The 16,202-nt window shown below is 44.0% G+C and overlaps 3 protein-coding genes across 4 annotated transcripts; 2 read left to right on the top strand and 1 right to left on the bottom strand.

Moving 5' to 3' along the window:
* Nucleotides 1–441: 441 nt before the first annotated feature.
* On the top strand, nucleotides 442–3,703 carry ARPC4 (binding protein). Its single transcript, XM_078578425.1, has 8 exons — nucleotides 442–588; nucleotides 786–851; nucleotides 1,016–1,068; nucleotides 1,260–1,287; nucleotides 1,563–1,637; nucleotides 1,793–1,897; nucleotides 2,174–2,263; nucleotides 2,390–3,703. Exons 1-8 carry the CDS (start codon nucleotides 586–588, stop codon nucleotides 2,477–2,479), a joined length of 510 nt encoding a protein of 169 aa, XP_078434551.1. The 5' UTR covers nucleotides 442–585; the 3' UTR covers nucleotides 2,480–3,703.
* On the bottom strand, nucleotides 2,535–3,430 carry LOC144705652 (uncharacterized). The gene is made up of 2 exons (XM_078578423.1): nucleotides 3,145–3,430; nucleotides 2,535–3,064 (listed from the first exon to the last, which is right to left on the bottom strand). Exons 1-2 carry the CDS (start codon nucleotides 3,428–3,430, stop codon nucleotides 2,736–2,738), a joined length of 615 nt encoding a protein of 204 aa, XP_078434549.1. The 3' UTR covers nucleotides 2,535–2,735.
* A 4,822-nt stretch (nucleotides 3,704–8,525) lies between the features above and the next one.
* Nucleotides 8,526–15,829, top strand: LOC144705850 (S-adenosyl-L-methionine-dependent methyltransferases superfamily protein). 2 transcript variants are annotated; one of them, XM_078578686.1, is made up of 16 exons: nucleotides 8,526–8,912; nucleotides 11,698–11,799; nucleotides 12,271–12,337; nucleotides 12,521–12,702; nucleotides 12,778–13,038; nucleotides 13,128–13,211; nucleotides 13,288–13,335; nucleotides 13,468–13,532; nucleotides 13,621–13,669; nucleotides 13,742–13,991; nucleotides 14,290–14,411; nucleotides 14,497–14,577; nucleotides 14,639–14,713; nucleotides 14,779–14,876; nucleotides 15,293–15,443; nucleotides 15,518–15,829. In XM_078578686.1, the coding sequence occupies exons 1-16, from the start codon at nucleotides 8,538–8,540 to the stop codon at nucleotides 15,707–15,709; spliced, it is 2,202 nt and encodes a 733-aa protein (XP_078434812.1). In that variant the 5' UTR covers nucleotides 8,526–8,537; the 3' UTR covers nucleotides 15,710–15,829. The 2 variants fall into 2 exon arrangements, with proteins under 2 accessions (XP_078434812.1, XP_078434814.1); XM_078578688.1 differs by having other exon boundaries at nucleotides 8,731–8,912; nucleotides 11,705–11,799.
* Nucleotides 15,830–16,202: the final 373 nt, after the last annotated feature.

Raw genomic sequence — 16,202 nt, 5'->3', positions numbered from 1 at the left:
ATTTTTACTATGTTAATAAATTTTAACTACGGTCGTCATCTGTGACGGACCTGTCGTCATGTCATGCGTCCGGGGTACCCTGTCACCGTCACGTACAGCCCGTCACACGTCACCGTCACCGTCATGCCCCATGCATTCTGTCACTGTCACCGTCACATGTTCGTCACGATGATGTGTGACGTGACGGATGCCGATCCCTACTTGACAATGATCAACTGTCAAGGCTGGCATTGCTAAACTGAAATCTTGGTTCTTGCGAGTTCAGCAGTTGGTGGGCCGTCTCTAGTATTTTTTTTTATTTTTAGCAGCATGATAATTAAATCAGTAAAACATTAACCGGACCCATCTAGAGGGAAATACATACCCGGAACCCGGTTCTTCCAGATCCGATAAGAGACCGGATCCGACGTGGCGGCCACGTAGGATAGATGTTTGAGCCTTCCGAAGGCTATTTATTGCCTTTTTTTTTTTCTCAAGTCCCAAATACTCCCAAGAGCGACAGAGTTGAGATCTACAGTTCTTCAGGCCTCTCCATTTCGTCCTTCGCCGAATCGATCTGTTTGGCCTCAAGAACTCTTCAAAAACATGGTATTCATCGTCTCCGAGGGAGATGGGATAATTTATTTCCACAATTTTTGGTGGTTTCGGAAGATCGTTCGGGTTCTTCTGTTCGGATTTTAGTTTATATAGTCGCGTGATTAGTGGAATGAGAATGTAGAAGGCAGGGTACTGCCCGTGGAATCAATCCAATTAATTTTCTTCTTTTTTTTTTGCTTTGCGAGAAGTCAAACGCGCTGAAGCCGTACTTGACGTGCATAAGGAACACGTTGGAGGCGGCGATGTGTCTTCAGGTAGAAAATTCGTGGATTCGTTCCTGTCAGGCTCTAGACCCAGAAATGGGGGGAATCTTTGGTGTTTTTGGGTTGTTTTGTACCTATTGAATTTTTTAGATTTATTTTTCTCCGGCTTCACGAACATTAACCCGTTAACTGTTTCTCCTCCCAATTTTTCCCAGAATTTTCCCTGCCAAGAGGTTGAGCGGCACAATAAGCCGGAGGTTGAGGTGAAGTAAGTTTTTTTTCACCCGAAGTAAGCTTATCCTCGAATTTGTTTCAAATGTTGCCTAATTTATGTCTATTTTCTTTATATTGGGATATTTCAACGATAAGTTCGTGTTGTTTCTTCATTTTTTTGTTCCGTTTGTGGCTATTATAGCTCCACAAACTATCTGATGGGCATTCAATGTTTAAACTTTTCAGGACAAGCCCAGAACTTCTGCTTAACTCTGTAAGTATCTGGATTGAGATCTAAGACGCCCTTCATCCGTCGTCATTTAAATTATGAAAAGAAACCTAAGGATGTTTGTATTTTGATGTGAATTTGTTGACTTCTACTGAAGTGGATTTCTTGTCTGATGCAAAGAAAAAATACGGTTACTATGTTCAATTTTACTGAAAAAGTATATGATAAACGATACTGATGCGCGTCTATCAACATTTTTTGAGTTTCAGAATCAAGATTATAGAGAAGTGCTTCATATTTTTTCTATTTCTTGGATGAAGGTCATAATATGCCGAAATGAGGCCGAAAAGTGCATGATAGAGACATCAATAAATTCTCTCCGCCTGAGCATAAAGGTGCGACGCGATAATGCCTTGATCAATCATTTCTAGTTGCCATCTTTGAATATATGACATCCCAATTCAGCCTGTCATATTAATCACTTAATTCAAGATTGAGATCAACAATTTTATTTTGTATTTTAAGTTTTTTTACGAGATTCCTTGCTCAGGTAAGGCAGACGGATAGGCTTGAAGATCTATTGGCGAAAAAGTTTCTTAGATTTTTATCCATGAGAGCCGAAGCATTCCAAGTTCTACGGAGAAAGCCTGTTCAGGTCAGCGAGAGCCCTTATCATTTCATTACTTTTCCCACTGCTAGAAAGCAAGAACGCAAATTGGTCATTTCTCTAATGTTTAGTATCTCAATTTGTGGGTGAGACCCCCTAATATGAATTCACAGCAGCTACAGAACTCTTCTTTTTCATCGTCAATATCCATCTAGCCACTGAATTACGCGGTAGAAATACGTTGATTTTTTTATTCTTGTACTCGTTTGTTTGTTCGTTGGATCTCCAGCTCATTCCCGCCCCACATGAAATCGTTTATTTCAGGGTTACGATATTAGTTTTCTCATCACAAATTACCACTGTGAAGAGATGCAGAAACACAAGCTTATTGATTTCATCGTACAGTTCATGGAGGTTAGTGTCTCACTCTTTCCCTGCCAAAGTTTCTATTTCTTCGTAGTCCCACGATTAAGAGGATCATTAATAACTAAACTACAGAGTTTTCTCATAATCCAAGTCTGTTTGTTTTTGTTCTGCCAGGACATCGACAAGGAAATCAGCGAGTTAAAATTGGCGATGAGCACCCGGGGGAGGCTTGTAGCCACAGAATTCTTGAAGCAATTTGTATAAACCCCACAAATCACAAATCCCCAACTTCACTGAAAATAGGCTCAGACGGTTCATCTGGTCAGTGCAATTTCCTCTCAATTTTCCTTGGTGGGAAACCCAGAAAGCAAAACACAAAGAAAGAACATGATCAAGAAGAAAGAAACACTCTTGTTCATGCTAGAACAACAGCCCCTTTTTTCTCCTGTCGTCTCTCTGTTGGGGTACGCAGAAAGATCAAACAAGAAAAAAAAAAAAAAAAAGGAGGAAGAACATTGCCTCAGTTCTTGAAGGCCAGAGTCTGCCGCTGGAGGTTCTGGTTGTCTTCGAGCAGGCGATCGTACTCAAGAAGAAGCTCCTCCAATTGCTTCTGCAGAGATGCGACGTGAGCTTCGGCAGCCGAAGCCCGTTTCTCAAGCCCATCAGACTGAGCCTTCATCTTCTTCAAAATCTCCCCCAAACTGGCCGCCTCCCCAGAATCATTAACCTTGAGGGCCCCCAGCTCCTTCCTCAGCTTCTCCATCTCCCTCTCAGAAGACCTCAGATCGACCAGCTTCCCCAAGCAATGGTGCAACCGATCGATCACCAATCCCAAGAACAGCGCGTATCCTACAAAACCAAACCATTCTTGAATCGGATCGAAGTTCCAAGGATGAAACCCTAAAAGATGGAAGGAGATGGAGGCCTACCAGTGAGGGAGGTCTCGAGGAGGTGAGTTCTCCAGAGGACCTGGTCCATGGGGGTGACGGTGCCGAGCTTGGCGCCGCGGTTCTGGATCTTGATGATGCTCGTCAGGCTGGAGAGGAAGATGACCGCCATGGTGCAGGCCAAGGTCTTCATCGTGGCCGGCCCCTTCCCCGTCTTGAGCTGGTCCAGCGCTCTCATGGCGAGCTCCCTCAGCGGCCCGATCTCCACCATCAGGAGGAACGCCATCGCTCCCTCCGCGAACAGCACCAAGAAGAGCAGCGGGATCATCCTCCGATCTCAATCGGCTGTTCTTCGATCCCTGCGATTAGAACGCCTTATCGCTCGAGTTGAATCCGACGCGATCTTGCGGAGGAATGCACATTCTTGGAGATTTGCTCCGATTTGATCGCCGATCGGAAGATGAGGAAAGATCGGAGAGGACGAACTGTGGTAGAAAAAAGCTGGTGGCTGGAGGCGAGATCAGGATTTTTCCGCAGAATCTGATAAACTCTTGGGATTCTCTGCCGCGTTAGCCGAAGATTTATAGTTGCTTTCCGTCAATCACCGCAATTTCAGTTTAGTCCCTTTAAGTCTTGAAAATATAATTTTACTCTGTGCAACTGAGCGCGGATCGTCGTCCCCGTGTTGAGAAACGTTGACGGATGACGATATAATGACGGATGTATCAACGTTACCTTCGTCCATCAGTAGTGTTCGCCCAACCGATATCCGTCCGTCATCCGGTATCGGACAACATATATCCGATATCCGGGAAAAAATGGGACGGTGCTGGATATCGGATATCGGTCGATATCCGTCTATAAGGGATTAGACGGATATCGGTATCGGAGGAGGACGAATACGGTATCAGATACCGGATATCGGTTTTCCAATATCCGGATGTCGGAGACTGATACCGGATGCCGGATACCGGTTTTCGATATCCAGATATCGAAAAACCAATATCCGATATCGACCGATAAAATAATCAACCTTTTCACATTATACTTCTTAGTATAAATCGCATTATTCGATTTTGATTTATATTCAATACCCGTTATTATATAGTGTGCAATTTTATTTTTCTTCCATATGAGATGACAGGATTCAAAGTTAACCTAAACTCTCAATCCAGTTATCCCACATGGGAGATTTTAGAAACTTTTATTAGTATATATTAAATGAGGTTGATAGATTATTAAATATTAAAATTAAAAGCTATGTCTATTATCGCTATTTTAAGAGCTTTATATATGTATATAAATTTATTAAGGGTAAATAGCATGGTACATCCCAAACCATGTCCAATATCCGCGGGAGAGTGAGGCGTTCTTGAATAGAGACATAGACAGGGATAGAGGGGAAGGTTATAGGCGATCGTCGTAGATATTGGAGAGAGAGAAAGAGAGTGAGAGGGGGGGTTCCGCCAAGAGCTCGCCGGCCTCAGCGGGCGGCGGCAGAGGTGGTTTCGCCTCTCTCCCGCGCGATTCGATTCGGTCAGGTCTCTCTAGAGTGCCTCTCTCTCTCCCTTTCTCTCTCTATAGAACACCTCTCTCTCTAGAACACCTCTCTTTCTCTCTCTCTAGCCCGCCTCTCTCTATCTCTTCTCTCTCTAGAATGCCTCTCTCTCTCTCTCTTTAAGTTAAATCCTTGGCAGGTCGACATATCCCGGTGATGACGTGGAATCCAGCGTGGCTGCCAGGTGGGTTCCGCCAGGTCAAAATCTGGTCGGAGATCCACCCGGCAGCCACGATGGATTCCACGTCATCACCGGGATATATCACCATCGACTTAGCGAGTTTGGGATATACCGTGCCAAAAAAAAAGCTAAGGTTAACTCGCAGATTTTGGACATGGTTTGGGATGTAACGTGTTATTTACTCATTTATTAATTAATCAGTACGCCTTCCAATAAATAGAAACAAAAATTTCTTTATCTTTCCATATGGGATAAAGGGATTCCGAGTTTAACAAAAACCAGAATCCCTCTATCCCATATGGAAGAAATAAAAAATAGTCTCATGTATATAATAACTAAGTTGTATGACCAAATAATAATATTTTGTGGTATCCCCTTGCCCACGTTACCTTTGCGAAATGTGAGATGCCAGCCGACCAAAGATTTAGGAGAGAGAAATGTGGTTCTAATGTGCTTCTCATATTTTTAGAGAGAGGGGCATGAAAAGCTAGAGCGGAGGGAGAGAGGGAGAGAGGGAGGGAGAGAAGAGAGAGAGAGAAAGAGTGAGAACTAGAGCCAACGAAAGAGAGAAAGAGTGAGAAAGAGTGCGAACGAGAGGAAGAGAGAACCAGTGCGATATCCGGTACCGTCATCTGTCCCCCTGAGACGGAAACGGATGCCGGTTCGGGACGGATACCGGTATCGGATATCGGCACTATATCAGCCGATATCCGGTGTCCTGATATCGAAAAAAAAGGATACCGCTATAGTTCCGGATCGTCCGGGGACGTGAAAGATGGACAGGACAGGATGAAGATCCTCACATGCAGACATTTCAACTTTGTTGAAACTGTCCCGTCCAGAGATTTGCCCATTGAAAAAAAAAATCATCCACGTCCCGACTTGGCCAGTTTCGTCCAGTCCAGAGAAAACTGTCCCATCCCTCGTACCTAATGAAAAAAATCATGTTTTTAAAATTTTAATATACTTAGAAGTTTTTTAGGGAAAAATGAAGGAGATAGAAAGCAGAGGGACATATGTACAATTACTTTTGGGCGGCACAGTTTGCGCGCCCCGAAAAAAGCAGGGACTTTGATGTAGAATGCCAATGAATTGTTAAAGCAATGCCACATGGCAAGATCTCAACCGTCGGAAGCGAATCCGACGGATTTTCGTCCATCCCTTACCGTCCCTCGTCTGAGTTGTCCAAAAGGGATGGTTTTTTCGTTAGAAGATAGGAAAACCGTCCATCGTCCGAGACCTCGTTGATTCGTCGCAGAATGAATTTTCGTCCCCGTTTTCATCCAATCTCGCGGATGGAACGATTTTTTCGTCCTGGGGCGAAAAAACCGTCATGTTTGCCTCCCTGCACTATATCAGAATCCCTACAATTTGTTGTCCTTGATGTCAACTTTGACATCAATCCTGCCTAGAGACTGTCCCCCCCCATTCCATGAGAATGACCTCCCACTTGCTGGAGTATGTGTCACCTGCCACTTGCTGCTTGTATCCCACCGCCACCACTTGAAGCTAGTTGTTGGATGCCTTTCTTTCCAAATTTTTCATGACCTCGTAAGTAAAATATGTCATTTTTGAAAAAAAAACCACCAATAGTTTACACCTTAAATTCCACATCCGATGACAACAGTGTCGTCTTTGTCTGAGTAATCCTTCTAAGTTGATTTTCTATATCAAACTAAGGTGTATGAATGTGGGCAAGACTATGTTTTCACATAGAGGCAAAAAAACCATTCTATCTGGGGCCTCAGATGTTGGACATAACGGAAATCCATCCACTTGATATATCTGGCCTGCCCAGGGCCTCAGAAGTTGTCATTTAACAATGTGTCATTTGGACGAAGGGCGGGATGGTTTTTCATTCCGGGATGAGACAATACAAAAATCATCCCAGACTGTCCCACTGTCCCCATCCTAGACAATAGTACAATTTAAGGGTTGGACATTTAGGACGGGTCAGACCAAACTGAGCCAAGTCCATAAGGATACCATTTTGGGGTGTACCGGTTGGTCGAGCAGGTTTAGGTCCACAATTAAATTGGACCAGAATGGGCAGTAAATTATAAATATTCATTTAACATTTTTTTTGTAAAATTCTAAAAAATACTAAACCCAACTCGCCAAAGAGGTTTCTGGCAAGCTCGTCGTAGCCAGGGATATTTGACTATTAGTGGGCGTCCACTTGATAAAGAGGAGCTCTTCTTCCAAAGGAAGGGTGAAAGAACCCATCGCAACCTCTACCTCTGTCAAATATTTCTTCCTGCTCTATTCGCTAGGACGGTTCTCCTTGAAGAAAGAGAGGTATGGAGGGAGAAAGATAAAGAGAAGCATAGATAGGGAGAGGAGAAGGGGCATTCATTACTAGTTATCAACGTCAACTGAAAAGTTATGTTGATAGTCAATATAAATATCAACAATACTTTTCTTCTTTGATCTTGACTGGTCAAGTTGAACGGACGACGATGACGAGTTCAGTCGTCGCCCTACAAGTATAGTGCAGAAATGCGGCGGTACGGTGTTTTTTCCCAGGACAAAACAATCATCCCGTTCGCGAGACTGGACAAAAACCGGGACGGAAATTCATCTTGGGAAGAACAGATGGGACGGTTTTCCTCTCGTCAGATGGAAAAACCGTCCCGTTTGGAGGTCTGAGACAATGGATAGTAAGGGATAGACAAAAATCTGTCGGATTTGCTTCCAACGGTTGAGATTTTGCCATGTGGCATTGTTAAATCAATTCCTTGACATTCTGCATAAAAGTCCCTGCTTTTTTTCCGGCGCACAAACTGACGCACATCCAAAGTAATAATACATATGTCCCTGAGCTTTCTATCTCCTCCATTTTTCCTTAAAAAACTTCTAAGTATATTAAAATGTTAAAAACATGATTTTTTTCATCAGGTACAAGGGATGGGACGGTTTTTCTCCGGACACGACGAAACTGGCAAAGGCGGGACGTGGACGATTTTTTTCTTCAATGGGCAAATCTCTGGACAGGACAGTTTCAACGAAGTTGAGATGTCTGGATGTGAGGATCTTCATCCCGTCCTGTCCATCGTTCACGTCCCGGACGATCCCGGACGATCCGGAACTATAGCGACAAGTATGGTTCCGGATCGTCCAGGACGTGACGATGGACCGGACGGGACGAAGATCATCCTGTCTGATGTCCGGAATCAGTGAAAGGACGCGAACAAGACAGTTTTTTCGTCCAAGACCTCCGGACGGGACGGTTTTTCATCCGAGTGGACGAAAACTGTCCCATCCATTTGTCTCAGGACGAATTTCCGTCCCAATTATTGTCCAACCTCGCGGATAGGATGATTTTTTCGTCATGGAACGAAAAAACCGTCCCGTCCACGTCCCTGCACTAGTATAGTTCCGGATTGTACGGGACGTGGATAATGGACAGGACGGAACGAAGACCATCCCGATCATCATCCCGTCCGACGTCCGGAATCAGTGCAGGGACGTGGACGGGATGGTTTTTTCGTCCGAGACCTCCGGATGGGACGATTTTTTCCTCCCGTGGACGAAAACCGTCCCGTCCGCTTGTCTAGGGGTGAATTTCCGTCCAACCTCGACGACGGGACGATCTTTCGTCTTGAGACGAAAAATCCGTCCCGTCGCGTCCCGCACTGTACCTACAAGTACAAGAGGAGGGCCAAAGCTTGGGTTTTTGGGGGGGAGAGCAGAGCGATGGAGAAGAACGGGGCGGAGCTGCTACAGAGCTTGGGAGACTTCACGCTGAAGGAGAACTGGGACAAGTTCTTCACTCTGCGGGGAGGGGACGACGCCTTCGAGTGGTACGCCGAGTGGTCGTGTCTTCGAGCTCCGCTTCTCTCCGAGCTTTCTTCCCTCGTCCCATCTCCCGCCGGAGATGGCGCATCCCGAGTTCAAGTTCTCGTTCCGGGCTGTGGCAGTTCGCAGATGTCCGAGCTCCTCTACGATGCCGGTTACAAGAGCGTCACCAACATCGATTTCTCCAAGGTCATCATCTCGGACATGCTCCGCCGCAACGTGCGCGCTCGGCCCGAGATGAGATGGCGGTTCATGGACATGACGGAGATGCAGGTTCTTTCCCCCCCCCAAATATTGCTCTTCGTGAATTTTCGATTCGAATGGGTCTGTCTCTTGCAGAATTGATAAAAAAAAGGGGGTATTTATTGTTGACTGGATCGTTGGGATGGCGAATTTCTATTCGATTCAATGTGGAGAGTTGCTTCTAGATGTAATGTTGGTTCGAAAGGGTCTGTCTCTTTGCGGAATTGATACAAAAGGGGGTATTTATTGTTGAACTAGATCCGTGGGATGACGAATTTCTATTCCATTCGAAATGGGGAGTTGCTTCTAGATGTAATGTTGGTTTGAAAGGGTCTGTCTCCTGCGGAATCGATACAAAAAGGGGTGTTTATTGTTGAACTGGATCCGTGGGATGACGAATTTCTATTCCATTCAAAATCAAGAGTCGCTTCTAGATGTAATGTTGGTTCGAAAGGGTCTGTCTCTTGCAGAATTGATACAAAAGGGGGGTGTTTATTGTTGAACTGGATCCGTGGGATGGCAAATTGCTATTCCATTCAAAATGAAGAGTTGCTTCTAGATGTAATGTTGGTTCGAAAGTCAAACCGTTGGTATTTCATTGGTATCTTCATTGTATCTCTGTAAGATGGGAGGAAGAATTTCTTGTTAGTCAAACCGTAGGTATGTCATTGGTCAAACGGTATTTCATTGGTATCTTCATTGTATCTCTGTAAGATGGGAGGAAGAATTTCTTGTTAGTCAAACCATAGGTATGTCATTGGTCAAACGGTATTTCATAGGTATCTTCATTGTATCTCTGTAAAATGGGAGGAAGAATTTCTTATTAGTCAAACCATAGGTATGTCATTGGTCAAATGGTATTTCATAGGTATCTTCATTGTATCTCTGTAAAATGGGAGGAAGAATTTCTTGTTAGCCAAACCATAGGTATGTCATTAGTGAAACGGTATTTCATAGTTATCTTCATTCTGTCTCTGTAAAATGGGATGGAGAATTTCTTAGAAGTCAAACCATAGGTATGTCATTGGTCGTAGGCATCGGGGATCGGATTGGATCGGATCGTTCGAATCTTGATCAACAGATTCGAACGAACAAAATCCGATTTGAACGATTTGTTCGAATCTTTTGATCGAACAAACCCTTTGTTCGTGTTCGATCGAAAGTTTCGAACGAACAATTTGGTTCGTTCGTGTTCGATTGCCATTTGTTCGACCTTGTTCGAACAAGTTCGAACAAGTTCGAACAATTTCGAACAAATGGCCAGCGGCGTCAGCGACCACCAGCGACTCTCTCTGGCGGCCGCTGGCACCGCTGGCGGTCACTGGCGGCCTCTGGCTGGTGCTGGCGGCTGCTGGCGGCCGCTTGCCGGCTCTGGCGGCTGCTGGCCGGCGTTAGCGGCTGCTGGCCGGCGCTGGCGGTGGCTGGATGGTCGCTGGCTGGTGCTGGGCGGCCGCTTGCCGGCGCTGGTGGCCGCTGGCAGGCGCTGGCCGGCGCTGGCGGCGCTGGCGGCGCTGGCGGCGCTGGCGGCGCTGGCGGCGCTGGCGGCCGCTGCCGGCTCTGGCGGCCGCTGCCGGCTCTGGCAGCCGCTGGCCAGCGCTGGCGGCCGCTTGCGGCTCTGGCGGCCGCTGGTCGGCGCTGGCGGCCGCTGGCAGGCTCTGGTGGCCGCTTGCGGCGCTGGCGGCGCCGCTGGCGGCGTTACCGGCTACTGGCGGCTCTGCGGCCGTTGGCCAGCGCTAGCGGCCGTTGGTCGGCGCTGGCGGCTGTTGGTCGGCGCTGGCGGCCGCTTGCCGGCGCTGGCGGCCGCTTGCCGGCGCTGGCGGCCGCTGGTCAGCGCTGGATGGACGCTGGCTGGTGCTGGGCGGCCGCTGGTCTGGCTGGGCGGCCGCTGGCCGGCGCTGGCGCCATCGGATTCGAACATTCGATTCGAACAACGTGTTCGAATCGGATCTTATTCGAACATTCGATCCGAACAGCCACCTTGTTCGAACAATCCGATCCGAACAGATGCTCAGTTTGGGTTTGGATCGGATTTGAACGGGCAGATCGGTGTTCGGATTCGATCGTTCGAATGCCCGATCCGATCGAACATTCGAACGATCTGTCCAAATCCCCGAAGCCTAATTGGTCAAACGGTATTTCATTGGTATCTTCATTCTGTCTCTGTAAAATAGGATGAAGATTTTCTTGTATGTCAAACAATAGGTATTTCATAGGTTTCGTCACTGTATCTCTGTAATATGGGATTCATAATTTCTTACAAGTCAAACCATATGCATTTCATTGGTCAGGAAGATCCATGTCATATTTGATTTACTTTTTATTAATTTGTTTAGATAGAGAGCTATAATGCATTTATGTTCTCAACAACGAGAATGGTTTCTTTATTTTGCACCTGAGATGGTTTCGCTGATTCATTTCTAGATTCAGGTCATTTGTTCTGTCATTGTGATCGGTTCATGACACATTGTAGCCGTTGTGAGCATGCTTGATTCTCTCGTTACGTTCTATGATCCACCTATGAATGAAGATTCGCCTCCAAATGTTGGCTCTATTAGTAAGTTTGGGCGTTATAGAAGTGACGTCTAAAGTTTGGTCCGCATCAATCGGTCAAGGCCGTTGATGATATCGATTAAGTTTCTTCAATGTTTTGGTTTCATTTTCTTTCTTCACCGTCAAACATTTCTTACTTGAAGGTGGTAGATGGGTTGTTTTTAATCTGCCGACGACGAATTTACTTATTTTGGCCCTGCCCTCCGTTTAAATCTTAAAGGCTAAGTGTTCTTGTTCACAAATTTCTGATTCACGTCCACATCAGTTTGCAGATCAAGTTTTTGATGTTGTGATCGATAAGGGTGGTCTTGATGCACTCATGGAGCCAAAACTTGGGGCTAAGCTGGGTCGCAAATTTCTTAAAGAGGTTTGTGCAAACTAGGAACAGTTGTGATGATTCCTTCCCCAGAACTCAAGTCGCTCTTATATGTTAAATCTAAGTCACTGGGTATGTTCATTTCTCTGTCTAATCCATTTCTAATTGCTATTAGTGTAAGTCTGGTTTAAATGCGCCTTCCCTCTCCATATTATCTATCATAAATATGCTCTATGTGGCTTTTATCCTCGTTGTACTTACTTTCTGTTAGTTATGGAGTCTGACCGCAGCACCTTATTGGGCCACTCAGATGGCCACGTCCCGAATCCAAAATTTTATCGTGGTTTTTACAGGAGTTGTCACATGGGAAATAGTCTCTGTTATCACTTGTAAGATTTAATTCTTCCTACCATTGTGAAATGGGGTGTGGCACTTTCATCTTTGGTTTTCAGTTTCAGTGATATTTTTCAAAATTTAATTATATTTGGCATTTGAATGCTGAGCCCGATCTCATATTTCCAGGTAAAGAGAATTTTAAAAGTTGGTGGCAAATATATTTGCCTTTCTCTCGCAGAACTGCATGTTTTGAGTAAGTTCCGTTTACTTCATGGTGGCAAAGTGTAAATGAACTCTTCAACCGATCGTGCAATAGACCATCATGTTTGAGTTTTATTCATATTAATCTGATTTAGTCAGTTTTCTGCGCCAAAAGAAGTCTATACGTGCATTTCATCTGGAGTCCGTCATTTACATTCTCCGTCAAAATTTGCAGACTTACTTCTCTCTGAGTTCAGATATGGATGGACCACAAAAATTCACATCCTACGTGATAAATCTAAGAGACAGTCTAAATTCCAGACATACATGGTCGTTGCTGTCAAAGAAGGCACGAGCGAGACAATTCCGATTCACCCATCATTTGATCTACGAACTGTAGACTGCTCGACAGATCAGGTAGAAACTACCTTTTAAACCTCGTATTATTTTGTTTTGTCGCAGTTCAATGATTCTATAGACGACAATCTGCAGAATCAATTACTGGTAGAAGCTATCAACCACGAGAACAAGATTAGAACTGGGATTTCTTCTGGTAGTGATGTGACTTATTACTGGGAGGATTTGACTACTGAGGCTAAAGCAAATTTCAAGGGCCTAAACCCTGGACGAAGATCGCGTCTGATACTGGGCAAAGAGGACATTTCCTCTTTTATCTATAGCGCTGTACTTTTTGACGCAAAGCAAACAGCTGATGCATTTGCTTATCGTTGTGGTATATTTATCGTTCCCAAGGTTAGTGCATTTGTGTAATTTTTGGTTGAAGCTAACTTAACGTCAGATTGCTATTTTTCTAATTGTAATATCGCTGTCTTTGAATTCAGAATAGAGCTCATGAGTGGCTTTTCTTCTCTGAAGAAGGGCAATGGATGGTTGTAGAGAGTTCAAAAGCGGCCCGTCTAGTCATGGTTAGTATTGCATTTGGGGTGCATATCTGATGATACTCGTTTGTTGCTGCTGAATCATATGCTTTTATTAATACAGGTTTTCCTCGATTCTAGTCATTGCGCCGCCAGCATTGATGCTATTCAGGTCGCATAATCATTTTAGATCATGAAACATCTTTCTCTCTCTCCATCTCTCTCTCCCTCCCCCCATCTCATATCTAATCTTATGGAGCCCATAAGTGATTCGTGTCTAATCTATGCCTCTGATTGCTTCCAGGAAGATCTTTCCCCCCTCGTTAAAGATTTGGCACCTAATGATAACGCGGATGAGGCTCCAATTCCGTAAGTTTTACTTATTAACTGAATAGGTTTTTTGATTTGTGGTTTTACCATGAAACTATCGTGCTAATTTCATTGATTCACATCCCAGGTTTATGATGGCTAGTGATGGCGTAAAGGAGAGGACCGTAGTGAAGAAGGTTTCAGAAGTTCATTAAAAATGAAAACTTTAATTAATTTAATTGACAGTCTTCGTATTTTAATACCTTTAGGTCACGTCTACCGCCACTGGGCCTATCATCGTTGAAGATGTTATTCTTGAAAATGCTGATGTTGATTCAAAACAGAAAGAGTTGATTTATCGCCGACTTGTGTTTGAGAGGAGCTTTGGCTTGGTCCAATCTGAAGCTTTGCTCACTCGGGACCTCGGAAAGATTGAGAAAAAAACTAGCAGTGCGTCATCCAGGAACAAAAAAAAGGGTGGCCCCAGAAAAGTTGGTGAGCCACCAAGATCAGTCAACGGTAACTTTTTCTTCAATCTCTCATTTTTATTGTTAGCCTGAATATATAACTCTTTTCAGAGGATGATTATCTAAATTTTAGTTTCTCTGTTCTTGAAATATTTATGGACAGAAAATCATCAGTTGACTTTGAATTTTTTATCTGATCATCAATGCGGATTCTGACTTAATCAGAAATCAAATTTGTCCATTTACGTTCATCTCAAACATGCTTACTCTGGGCGTCATGATGTCCTCAGGTTTAAAAGTAATTTTTGGTTCGTAATTTGACTTTTTTTTGTTTTCCTTGTCTGAGTTAGGATCTGGGAGCAATCTAAGGGTGGATCATGGCTTCCTGGCCAGCTCTTACCATAGCGGGATAGTGTCTGGACTTTTTCTGGCTGCTTCTTCCTTGAAAGATGCTGCCTCGCAAGGGAAATTGGTATATCATCTATTTTTTTGGTCATTAACAGTAAGCAAGGCTCTTTTTGGTTATCTTATTTCTTGACGATTCTGTTTAATTGCAGGTCAAAACAGTCATTGTGGGCCTTGGAGCTGGCCTTCTTCCCATGTATCTTCATAAATGCATGCCCTTTCTTGACATTGAGGTACTGTACCCTTACGGTTAAATCCTTACAAATCTGGTCAAGCTTCTAAGGTTTGCCACAGGTTGTTGAATTGGATCCGGCGGTCCTGGAGTTGGCAAGAACTTACTTTGACTTTTTGGAAAGTGATAAACTCAAGGTAATCTCCATGAATCAGCCGATTATCATCTTAATCTCATCTGATAATCATGCTGGTGAATCCAGGTTCATGTTGCTGATGGACTCGAGTTCATCCAAAGAAAACACACTATTGAGGACCCTATGAGCATAGTCATTATTGACGCCGATGCATCCGATGTGAGGTGAATCATTTTAATCTTCTTTGATTGTCAGACCTGGGGCATGGTATCAATGATGATGATGATGATCATGACAATGACAATAGATGATGACAAATCTTCATTGTTATCATCATCTGGTTTCTGAGAGTCGTCATCGTCTGTTGGCGACAAATTACTGATGTCATACTGGCAGTAGCGCCACCATCATCCATCAGTTTTAAAGCCATAGGTAGATTATTTAATCACGGCATTATCTCTGTCATTGTCATCATAACCATCATCATCGTCATTCATCCAAGGTACACATGGACAAAGATAACAATGATGAAATATATTGGATGACGATACGGATAAGGAATTAGTTCTTGTCCTCCAACCCGACTCAGGCCTTTAAATAGTCTTATAGCCTCAGATTGCTCTGTTCATCTTTGCTGCAGCTCCGGCCTGACCTGCCCGCCGCCTGACTTCTTGGAGAAGCCCTTCCTCATCTCTGTGAGGGATTTCATCGGAGATCGTGGGCTTTTCATTGTTAACTTGGTCTCAAGATCCAAACCCATTAGGCAGATAATTGTCTCTAGGCTGAAATCGGTGAGAAAATGCTTCATTTTAAAATTTCTGCTCTCTTTTGAAGTATATGAGCATGTGATACGCGTGGGCTTCAGGTTTTTGGTCGACTGCATACTCTAGAGTTGGAAGAGGATGTCAATGAGGTGTTGTTTGCCATGCCGGTGGGCTCTGTGGAGTCAGAGAAAGACTTTCCTGCTGCTAGATTTGAGGACTTGCAGAAGTTCATTCAGTTGGAGAGAGGGGAGGCCATTGTTGACTTCGCTGGGAAGATCAGGCCTCTGTTATAGCATGTTACACGTGTTAAGTTTCATTTTAAGTACATAGGGAAGTGTGAAAAAAATAGGTAGCAGCTTTTAAGGATTTTCTTACTATTTATATTTATGGAATCTAATTACAAATTAGAATAATTGTAGTTGGGCCACTCATGGAAGCAAATTTAGATGTTAATTTTAATTGTTGTCGCAATTTTAATTTGCCTAAATTAAATAAATTTGTTAAAATAGAAAACTCACTCAGATTTGTATTATGGGAGTGAGGTCGTCTCCATAAGGACATGCCTTTTGAAGTTTATTTAATATTTGAGTTAGGGTGATGGAGAATTCAGGATAATATTACATGTAGTTAAAGATATTAGTTACAGTTGAGTGATGGGAATAATAATAATAAAAGTGAAAATAGTAAAAGATAAGTAGTTAATAAGTGGGACGAAGTATATAACGGATGAGAAAATTACAATAATATGTATAGTAAGGAATAGTAAATGGTGTGAGGGAGAACTAG

This window comes from Wolffia australiana, chromosome 7, assembly GCF_029677425.1.
Source record: "Wolffia australiana isolate 7733 chromosome 7, ASM2967742v1".
Lineage (NCBI taxonomy): Eukaryota > Viridiplantae > Streptophyta > Magnoliopsida > Alismatales > Araceae > Wolffia > Wolffia australiana.
This window is presented reverse-complemented; position numbering and strand designations above follow the sequence as displayed.

Coding starts and splice junctions, on each gene's coding strand:
- LOC144705652 (XM_078578423.1), bottom strand. CDS start 3,430: ATGATCCCGCTGCTCTTCTTGGTGCTGTTCGCGGAGGGAGCGATGGCG. Junction 3,065..3,144: donor CCTCGAGACCTCCCTCACTG/GTAGGCCTCCAT, acceptor TTGGTTTTGTAG/GATACGCGCTGTTCTTGGGA.
- ARPC4 (XM_078578425.1), top strand. Junction 1,638..1,792: donor CTCTCCGCCTGAGCATAAAG/GTGCGACGCGAT, acceptor TTCCTTGCTCAG/GTAAGGCAGACGGATAGGCT. Junction 2,264..2,389: donor TCATCGTACAGTTCATGGAG/GTTAGTGTCTCA, acceptor TTGTTCTGCCAG/GACATCGACAAGGAAATCAG.
- LOC144705850 (XM_078578686.1), top strand. CDS start 8,538: ATGGAGAAGAACGGGGCGGAGCTGCTACAGAGCTTGGGAGACTTCACG. Junction 11,800..12,270: donor GTCGCAAATTTCTTAAAGAG/GTTTGTGCAAAC, acceptor TCATATTTCCAG/GTAAAGAGAATTTTAAAAGT. Junction 14,412..14,496: donor CTGCCTCGCAAGGGAAATTG/GTATATCATCTA, acceptor GTTTAATTGCAG/GTCAAAACAGTCATTGTGGG.